The 10,881-nt window shown below is 40.5% G+C and overlaps 2 protein-coding genes across 7 annotated transcripts in view; both read left to right on the top strand.

Annotated features, from left to right (window-relative positions):
• LOC145457804 (RNA polymerase-associated protein CTR9 homolog) overlaps nt 1–10,881 on the top strand; it is a 486,484-nt gene that overhangs the window by 211,805 nt on the left and 263,798 nt on the right. The gene's annotated exons all lie outside the window — the stretch shown is intronic.
• On the top strand, nt 2,355–10,593 carry LOC145457828 (uncharacterized). Of its 5 annotated transcripts, none has more exons than XM_080336123.1 (4): nt 2,355–2,463; nt 4,952–5,064; nt 7,790–7,948; nt 9,551–10,593. In XM_080336123.1, exons 1-4 carry the CDS (start codon nt 2,411–2,413, stop codon nt 10,102–10,104), a joined length of 879 nt encoding a protein of 292 aa, XP_080192249.1. In that variant the 5' UTR covers nt 2,355–2,410; the 3' UTR covers nt 10,105–10,593. The 5 variants fall into 5 exon arrangements, with proteins under 5 accessions (XP_080192249.1, XP_080192248.1, XP_080192251.1 ...); XM_080336122.1 differs by having other exon boundaries at nt 4,949–5,064; XM_080336125.1 differs by lacking the exon at nt 2,355–2,463 and adding an exon at nt 3,957–4,892.

Below are 10,881 nucleotides of genomic sequence, written 5' to 3'. Positions count from 1 at the left end.
TAACGATATTAGGGTTGAGGTTGAGTACATCGTAAATGCCAATAATGCAAGTCTTCTCGCTTCGACGAACTTACGCCTAAGCTCCACTCTCGCAGGCTGCAGATACACGAATATAATAACATACAGTCACTAAAATTTGACGTAGTAAGCAAGAAGTGGGGAATCTCGGCAGATTAGGGCAGCGGGCCACATTATCATGTAAGACGGAAAACTGTCCGCGGGCCGGACAAAATCCCTTCGCGGGCCGGATCCGGCCCGCGGGCTGTATGTTGCCCACCCCTGGCCTAGGCTCAGGGGGCGTGTCTGATTTCAAAGACTACTCCAAGTCGTTTCGACACCTACTTATCTTTTCATTGTATTGCAATCTTGTGGTGTATTAATCTGATAAAATTGTTAACAAACTGAACTATTATGTGGTATGCATAGCAGATTTTAGATTGCGATCTTCATTACATTTTGTTGTGAAGTGGCTATCTTTTCGGATCTGTCCATCTATTCATTGTATTTATAGAGCATTATTGTCGTATTTTGAAACGATAAACTGACGAATAAATCAATGAACGAACAAAAGCAGGAAAGATAAATATTCATCAAAGAGTGAATGAAATTCAGCTGCCGATATTAGAAGATAAATACGACACAAAGAGCTGTTTCGTACTCCATTCCATCATTCGTCGACCCGAGCTCCAATTTCAATAAATTATTCTCCGGATATATTTCATGCATCCGCGTTCAGTCGAATATTTATACAATATTTTTCGGTCGCTTTAGGAAAATCTGATAACAAATCGCCGCGCTCGTCTCATTGTGAGCGTGCTACGTCACGCATGTAATCTTGGTTAACCCGCGTTGTTCTTCAGCCACTTTTTTCAGTGATAATACTCATCGCGTGCCCAAATTGGGTTAACAATCAAATTTAACGCTAGCGACGTAACTGTAATCCATCAGATTTTATAGTCGACGGAATTGAATAGCAGCTGAATTATTGACGCCTTTCGAAATAAAACGTAAAATATTGGATTACAAACGTACTACAGCAGAAAATTGTTATTCTAAATGCGCAGTTGGATGAAAGATTTTTCGCAAAATCACAGAAGCCAGATTATAATAAGGCTTCCAAAGCAATATCGCTCAGAAATCTTCAAAAAATTAGTGGGTGTATAAACTTTGCGAATCAATCGAAGGGGATAATACTGCTGATTAGCAGTTGCAAACTTTAATAACCGAATCGAGTAAGGATTACATCATTTCCGGTCTTAAAAGAGAGACATGATAGCATGATGCTTTTGTCAGAAGCAGTGGTAAACCAGCTCGAATACGCGTGAAATAGCAGAATATGAGCTAGAAATGGATAGTTTGCAAAAATCTGATGCATATCTGCGTATTGGCGTGAGATCACGAATCGCTATACCCGGATTATCGCGAATTTCGAGCGAAACTTTACTGAATCGCTACTAGCATATTGAACGTGACTAATTCTTATTGCATCGCAGTAATGCCTGCAGCAAATTGCCGGAAGGGATGTCGGATTATTTCTACTTGCCGTGATCTTGATCGGGCAGAGCTGAGACAGGCACGTAATCAGGCAGACGTGCATTTTCATTCACAGTACATGCCGCTCCTTTACATCGTCTATGGCCGGGTTAGTGTCTGATGTCAAAGACTATACTCCAAGTCGTTTCGACGCCTTCCTATCTTTTCATTGTGCTGCAGTCTTGTTGACGTTTTGAAATGATGAAATTCTTAGTGATACTGATCAAGGAATTTAAAGTAATTCTTTGAGTTAAAACGCATCAAACAATAAACCATTAACGCAAGCAATGAGAGATAGCCTATCCTAAGAATTAGCTAAAATGGACAGGTAATGACGATGCATGTTAAAGCATAAGGGACACGTACAGGCGACGTCGGTGTGTCAAAATCGATCTGGAAATTTCAGAACGCACGCTAGTATTTGTCCTGGACGCCCTGACACGGTTCCATATGTTTAGCCCCTCATCCTTAACTAAGGAAAGAAGTCGATCATCATTAATTCGAAATCTGTAGACCCCGGCATTGTAGACTTCAGTCATATCGGATGTTCGCGTCAATATACCATCTAATCATTCTAGTGTATGTTTGGTAAGTATAAAATAATATCCCACTCACGACTTGCATGATTATTAGTAGGCTAATATCTCCTGTATTTCATGGTTCACGAAATGAATAAACCCTCACTCTGACTTCTGAAGAAAATGTCTGCTACTAAAATTATTTCACGCTGTAATCTTCAATTTAATACTATACATCATATTTAGAGCGTAGCTCTCCTAATACATAACAACTAACAGGCACAAACCGTTTTGTTTATGAAGAAAATATAGTTTATTCGCAAATTATATCGTATTCGTATGCTCCACGAGAAGGCGCCATGGAAATCAAGGAAAGGAAAAGAACGAAGCTGTGGATGAAGTTCACAGACAAGTGAGTTTTAAATCCTCGATAAATCGAAGACATTTCTGCGGGGCGGTTCATTTCCTGTTCAATTGGTTATCAAATGAGGATAATATCAATCAAACACTTTTCTAATCAGAGATACATCAACACCTAACTAGGGCTGGGTACAATGAAGCTGAATCGAGTATTGTGAGATGACCTTTTCGAATGCTGAAATTATACGATACTTGCCACGTGCCACTAAGAGCTTGTTTGTTTGTTTTGAGGTATTCATGGTGTTTGTCGACTACTATGGTCATTTACACCAGGCCGATAATCTTCATTATTTTCCGTAACTGCCGACTTATAGCACGGCCCCCCTCTAGGCTTTTTGTAAGACACCGCTTGCACGGATGAGGTGGCGAGGCCACTAAGAGTTAATTTATCGAAGAGAATTATAAGCTGTAAATTTCGATTGGTGGTATCTCAGCATACTAAACATGTAGCAATGAGATATTGTGAAATCGTGATCAACCCACAACATTGTCACAAAGTGCGTACCAGAGGTGGTCAATAACGAAGTACTTCTACTTGCTGAAGTACTTGAAGTAGATTTTAGCAACTTATACTACTTTTTAAGTAGTCATGATTTTAGACTACTTCTACTTGACAGTTTTGTAGGTAAAAATAAGCGTAGAATACCAACTTACTTGTGAACCACCTCTCTTACTTCTACTTGAGTAGAAATTCCGGCGTTACTTCTATTTTGAAGGTTTATTGCACACGTGCAGTATACAGTGCTATATGCTAGCTCGGTCACAGGCCCTCCTAACACATCATGCAAATGCTATATTCCTGAGCATGCCTTATTCGCTTTCGTTCTGTAAGAGCATGGAAAAAGCTTAACCCATAATTCACGTCGGAGCCTTCGGGGCTTCGTCGGTGAATACTTTGACCATCTCTGGTGCGTACAATGGGGTTTGTACGGTCGAAAATATGACATCTTATCTTTTGTGGCGTAGATCTGGTATTTTGTTGTTTGTATACCGTAAAGTTACATGAAAGGTATTTATTTGAACTTTTCACATAAACGACACTGGATGTGACGTCGTAATGGGTGACAGTGACAACCGACCCGACTCGTCGCCTAATATTCGATTCAGAATCGAATCACTCAGGTACAACATATGATTTGGAATTAATTATACGACGTCGTGGTTCGCCAGCACATTATATAGCAAATAGAGCATGCTGCAGCCTATCCATTGAATCCTAATCAAAATGCATATAAAGGTGAACAAATAACATGCTCAATGTCAACAGCAGACATTCGGCTTAAAATTTAGCGTCTAAACGATGCGTTAATTTCAAACCTAGTCAAATGAAGACTTCTACACTGCAGCATTGCTTACAACTTCCGCGTTACAATTGCCAAAACATGACACCGCTGTCTTGGACTTGTAGTTTGACATCGTTTTCCGCGACCATGATCCCTCACCTTAGAATTACCGGGTATAACCCGAAAGAACGTATTCACGGGACAGGATTTCAGATTCGACCATTAACTGTTAGAGGAAATAATCGTATGGTAACGAGCATGACGTGAGTGCAACAACAGGAAAGAGTCGTTTTGCGGCTTGACGCGGAAAGAGATTTCTCTGGTAGCTTTGAGTTCGACCGCAGGGAAAAGTTATTGTTCGAGCTATGCTGTCTGCTGTTTGTTTTCTGCTATAAGCAGACTGGGTCTGACCGAAGTTATTCGAACCGCGCACACTGTGTGTGTGATACTGTGATAGGCGAGGCATGTCGTATGTTGTGGCGCACGGCCCTTTACTTCAAATTGGTTAAACGGCGCTGCGGGCCACCAGAACACCGAAATTTAAACTGCTTTAGAACGTTTTCCTACGCTCCAACGATACAAGTGTTGTACCAAAGTGTTAAAAGTAGCCTATAGTTTAATAACAGCAATATGAGAAAGCTGAGAAGATTTTTTAAACAAAACTGTAGCGTTACATTTTAGCGATAGTTTACAGAATCTAGCAAACATTTTTCAAAAGAAACTCAGCGTTCAAAATCTAGTCGATGGCTTTCAACGGGACATTGCCCAACAAAAACGTCAATAATACATAGGTTATATAACGCGTGTGATATCAAAAAGACAGCAAAAAATTTCTCATGAAATTTAAGTTTCAATTCATTATATCGAGTTGCATATGTTTTTTTCGTAATTATATTCTCGGTTGATTCTGATTTATGGAATTAGGATGGCAACCATCAAGGTACAAGCGTGTAATGTCGTTATTTCGAAACTAATACGAAGAATTTAAGTTATACTTGAGGTATAATTTATCAAAAATTGCCTGTTTCGAACTTATTTTGTGTCACATTTTTCTGGATTCCGTGTTTCTGGCCATCACCCTGACGTCCACAAGCGAAAAACCCAAAGCTGTGTGGCTTGGAATGCTCACGCTAAACAGGTTGGCCCGCGATAGGACGCAGTATCCGAGAACGACTTGACACCTTGATGTTTCAGCAGACAGGACGAAGCCGCGACGAGCACGATGATCAGGACACCGGACCGTAGGAACATGTATCGACCGCCACCTCCTCGCCCGAGACCACTCAAAAAGGGAGGCGCTACTGGATTCGGTGAGTGGATTCTGACTTCGCCATCATGACTATAAGAGCCAGATCCCGGTCGATTTGGGATTTTTGGGGGAGATAGCGATAAAAACCAATGCATACGGCCGATATTCAAAAGATATGGCATGTCGCATTTCCAAAATTTCAGGGTATTTATTTGAACAGCTGTTGCATCATTGCAATGGGCATGAAATAAACTAGAAAGGCTACATCCGGACTAGAGTCGGACAACTGGAAAATTTTCAGCTTCTCCAAATTAGATAAAAATTAGAATTATAGCTTCGCGGTATTTTTTCAAATTACATTAGAATTACTGAATTCGCAAAAGCCTAGAAATTGCATTAAACTCTGAATCGGACAGAAATGCAACAAAAATAAAGTTCAGTTCATATTAAACCAGTACTGATTCTCATTCACGAAAATTAGATTAGAATCAAAATAAGAGCATTGAAACATTTCACAAATTGCATTAAAATTAGATAACCGCAAAATTAAAATTTGCGTTTCTGGAGTAGGCTACTCAAGTAGGTTCTGCCTGATTAGACTAATTACTCTATAGTCATCTAGTGTGTAGAAATTTACGACGCCAATTCGACATCTGCTTGAGCGCCAACTACAGTCTGCAAGGATCTAACATCAATATCCCCAGTGTCACAGTTGAAGATCTCGACTCCCAATACTCTACCATGTTGTGGAGATAATCGCCGACATTGTGTGATATCGACTCGACCCTGCGAGATAAATTCAGCAGCGTGAAAATTAAATAAAAAACGCATTCCCTAGAGAGCTGCAATCTGCTGTCAGAAAAATTCCGCTTTAAATTCGCGCGTTGGAACACCTCGAGAAAAATCCGTCCCACATATTTCTCTCAAAGTAGACAATGACATGGCGTTCCGTTTGACGTCGGGAACGGTTCCGAAAAATCGTGATGGATGTAAACTTTCGTCTGATCCGATTATGACGAATCAATTGAAATAACATTGTTCCGAAAGATCCCTCAGAGGAATAAAAAAAGTGTTCCCAATCGTGTTAAAAGGCTTTTTTTGTCGAAGTTGCGCCGAACACCGAGATTCTGGTCGGATCAGCATTCCTGACTGCAAGTTGCTTCAGCGGAAGTCAGGATATATATCGCCTAACTCTTGATCAGTGGATCTTAAGCTTATAACCGGGGTTCACACGAAGGCCGCAACCCAGCGATTTGGATATCTGTTTTAGTTTTGTATGAAAATCACGTTTTAATGGTTTTGTACTTTTAATACCGTTGGTAATGCACAGTTCATTTTGTGTACTAGTATTGTGCAGTAATGTATTAGATGAGTAATGGTGCGGATTAAAGATAGGGTTCGCGAGGTTAGCAAAAGTTACGCACCACTGAGCAAAACCGGATTGAAAATCTTTCGAAAATTCAAAAGCGGAGTCGAGTCTGCGGTTAGTGAAAGTCTTGGTGCTCACGGGGAGCCCTTAAAAGAAGTTACTCTCTGGGCGATCTATGCAGATTGGATTAGGGAGGTGCAGTGCGAGGTTGCAGCTATATCAGTAGGTCGCTGTCGCGATCAAAACACACCTTACCTGCCAATTTTAATTCAAAGCATTCTCAACAGGACGGGCGTTGCTCAGGAGTATAGGAGACAAATATTCATCTAATCTTAGTCAAGTATTTATTGTAATGATGAAAGTCTGGTACATAGTATGTGTTTCTTATTTAGAGTACCAAAACTAGTGTCGAAGAACTATCTAATCGGCAAGAATTATTATCATTTCCATTTCCACACTTTCTTCCCGCAGTCGAGAGCTTTAAAACCTGGATCGGTTTGATCACAGGATAGAAAATATTCAGGCTACGCATGTTCATTAAAATGACTTTTTGTGTAAAGATATTGTAACGAAGCCCTATATAGTCGCAGTTATGTATATTGTAACTGGCGATATTTTTAATCTGAAAGATAAAAACTTTACTTTGCTGTTCATTCTTATTATGCATGGTGTCATAATCAAGGTTATAGGAACACTCGACTCGATTCGGAACAGAATTAGTCAGGTGCTCGGGAGACGTTTGAAATTCGCGGGCAACATAAGGTCAATAGAGTGCGACGCGACAATTGTGATTCGTGCTTTCAGTCACCAATTGATCAACTCTTATTCGTCAATGTATCAATTATAACTGTTCGAGCTTCACGCGGAAAGTTGGATTGAGGAGAAGTAATCTCATACGGTTTTGTGAGATCTGATCGCCGTTTCCGATTTTCCAGTATTAAATGAATGGTTATTGAGAGATTCCGATGGAATTCCGAGCCGTCACCCCGTCGCGAAGAGGAGCGACTGGACTCGGTGAGAGAAGAGCCGTTCTGGATTGTTTGAATGTAATTAAAATGTGAAGGTTCTGCTGCACAAAACAAGAGCGGGCGTACGGATGAATTCCTTCGTTCCATTAGGGTTTGAGAATGAAAAAAGAAACGCCAATACACGACAGATAGAATTGTTCTGCTAAAACGATAGAATAGTGTAGCTTATGAATGTCAGTGTCAGTGCGATTGTGGGTATACTTGGTGAAAACGACACAACCTTTACAGGGCGGCATAAAACTATAGTTGCTGATGATTACACGGTACGAGTGTCAGCCGAAAATAGTTTGGTTTATTTCAATATGAATTGAATATCTATATTTTTCAATTCCGCTGAATCCCAAGTCGTTACGAATCGCATGTGCCTGAATCTCGGACTTATTTTTCAGGTTTCCGTTTGAACGTGACAGTGTTGCCGAAGTTCGATCAGATTTCACTCGCTTTCTCGACCCTACTCCTGATCCTGTCGCTCGATTTGGTGATTGTCACGTTGCTGAAATCGACTCCGGGAATATTGAGCAGTAAATTCACGCCGGCGAAATGTCGCGGTAAGTCATTACTGAGAATGCTAGCTGCCACAGGTGGTCAGTATAACGAAGTAGGGTTACTCAATTAGGTTTCGCCAATTTGCGCTATACTTACTGAGGTTGTTCTGGTTTTCAACTACTTCTACATTTTTCGGCAAAACTAGGCCTAGAATGGACTCTGATTTCATATGAAATTAACTTGATTTTAGTTGAATTTCTTTCTAATTCGGATTTCATTCAATTCTCAAGTTTTGCGAATTCAGCGATTGTAATTTAGTGTGAAAAAAAAACTGTATATAGCTGCTATTCTAATTCAAATTTGGAAAAGACACACAAAAAAATCAAGTTGTCCTTGTCCATCTCTGTCCCCGTACTTCAGTAGAAATGTACTACGATGCTTCCAGTTCTACTACAACAGCCTACCTATCCAGTTGATGATCGAATTACGTAAACCTGTTCACATATAAGATCCAGTGTTGGGATCAAGTCACTACCTTCGAGTCACGAGTCATCTCGAGTCATTGCACATTTTGACTCGAGTCAAGTCAAGTCAATCGATTTTCAAAAGTGACTCGAGTCAAGTCAAGTCACTCGATTTTTGGAGGTGACTCGAGTCAAGTCGAGTCAAGTCAAGTCAAGTCACGAGTCAAGTCACGATTCAAGTCAAATTGAGCTTTCGAAGTATGAGTGATGACGCAAAGTCATTACATTTTGCTAACTGGGTGATTGACAAATTAATTGGCCATTTATCTTAAATCAAATAACAAATATAAAGTTAAATATACATGCAAAATGGTGTTGCGTTGCTCACACACACGTAGAACTGCTAATAAAATACGCGAGTAACTATATATCTACATTCTACATGCTACAGTCTGATTTTATTAGCCAATATAGAGTATCGAATATGAAGCCTCGATAAGTTGAACAAATTGATGTGCTACAATAGGCACTACCCCTCTACACATCCGTGAGAATATACGGGCATAAACTATATTCGTTCGATTTAATTCATATAAGAGTGTTGGTAAACGTGAGCACTGCGCAATGTAAGCACTGAGCCGTCTAAGAAACATCGATACTACTGCTCCTACATCGTAAGCAGTGATCGCGTCGTTAGCGGTCAATTTATTTGTGATGTAACAATCGAGGATTAGTGAAACGTACAATCAGTGAATGACTGATTGCTCTCATAGGTTACACCGACGTATCACGGACAACTCGAACATACATAAGATAAGGGTGATTCAATCGACACCGTTTACTTAATGACTTGAAATTGACTCGTTAATTTTGCTCCGAGTCACGAGTCAATCCACATTTCTGAAGCGCCGAGTCAAGTCAAGTCAAGTCATTTTTGCAAAGTGACTCGAGTCAAGTCAAGTCATACGAAAAAGGTGACTCGAGTCTGACTCGAGTCATCCCAACACTGATAAGATCCACGAGCTTTGTTGCACGCGATGCTGTAGAATAATTACTGTAACCTCTTCATAAATCAGACAGAGCAATCAAATAACCAGATGATTTACTTACGGTTAATTAGTATTGCGCTGAATTTCCAGTGGCGTGTCGTTCGTTCCATTACATGCATCGGTGTTGATCAATTAATTATCATTCTTCCAGTCATGCAAAAAGTCGACCACAGCTACACGCATTGCTATGTATCAACTCTCAACTACCACAGAGGGAAGAAAAGACTATTCCCTTGCCTGCAAATCTACGTTCGAATCGAGGGCGACTCTTTCCAGACTACCAGTAGTGTCACAGAAGCCACCACAATGACAACACAACAAGATCCCAACTTGCTACTGTTGTACGAGAACGAATTGCATCTGAGTGGCGGCGATTATCTGCACAGTCCGTGTTCGTTCTTGCCGGAATTTTGCGACCTTGATGGTGAAATAATGAAACGACAGGTTGCAAAATACGCTGAAGATTACGGGAAAGTAAACTCTACAATAGACTGCTTATATTTGCAATCCAAAACTGGCCTTAATATCTCTACAAACGGCGTGGCGATAAAAACTCAGGTCGTCACAGCCGGGCAAGTGGCCCACCTTATTATTTGGCCGATCCTGGGTGTTATTGTTGGGGTGGCCTGCTGTGTTGCTTTTTGGAAGAAAAATCATCACCGGTCCCGACGACTGTTTATTTACAACGCGTGGTCACCTTCTTAAAAGCACGAGAACATAGTATATTTCCTCACTAATACCCGTCGCTTTCGATAGGCTAAAATCCAGAGCTATGTCTATGGATTCTACACGGATTGGGAGATATCGAAGAGCCATCCAGACCAGCCTGCCAGAGATGGGTTGATATCCACGCGATTCAAGAAAATCATGGAGTTCGAGCAGACACTAAACTACTATAGTGTAAGTTACGAAAGATTAACAAACCAATTTGTGTATGCCGTAGAGGTTCAAGTATTTCGTTACGCAAGCGGCCATTCGCAAATTGCCAGTTGTGGTTATTTGCAGTCGACATAATCATATCAGCGTTAGAAACACCTTGGTTGAGTCGATGCATAGTAACACACTACGCCATTTTCTAATGTTTCAGAATTATAGAAATATGCTATAGCCTACGAATGAATGCAATATATAACGAGCTCGTTTCGGTTTTTTAAGGTTCTTTTCGCTTCCAGGAGTAAACGGTTGATAATAAAATGGCTTCGACTCGTGGTTTCATATTTGTCGAGGCTCAGAATAAAGACTTGTACAAACTACTGGATTTTCAAAAGTCGCGACCAGGAATGGAAATTTTAACCACCTTTAAAATAGGAATTTATTATCAGGATAGGATCGGCTTTCCACATCAACATTCTTACAAGCTTGAAATGGGAGGGGTTTCGACTCGGGAGGAGCAATGGCTGCAAGAACATCACACAACAGAACACAGTTATCACGATTCACACCAAACGACGACACTTGTTTTATAGTTGTTCGGCAACTAAT

The sequence above is a fragment of the Botryllus schlosseri genome, chromosome 15, assembly GCF_051294905.1.
Source record: "Botryllus schlosseri isolate E-star chromosome 15, Bs_hap1, whole genome shotgun sequence".
NCBI lineage: Eukaryota > Metazoa > Chordata > Ascidiacea > Stolidobranchia > Styelidae > Botryllus > Botryllus schlosseri.
Note: the sequence above shows the minus strand (reverse complement) of the source record. Positions and strands in the feature narration are given on the sequence as shown.

Bases quoted from the DNA above. Each gene is read 5' to 3' on its own strand.
- LOC145457828 (XM_080336122.1), top strand. From the start codon at position 2,411: ATGGAAATCAAGGAAAGGAAAAGAACGAAGCTGTGGATGAAGTTCACA. The intron at 5,065-7,789 runs GTGAGTGGATTC...CTTATTTTTCAG, and splicing joins GGGAGGCGCTACTGGATTCG to GTTTCCGTTTGAACGTGACA. The intron at 7,949-9,550 runs GTAAGTCATTAC...TCATTCTTCCAG, and splicing joins CACGCCGGCGAAATGTCGCG to TCATGCAAAAAGTCGACCAC.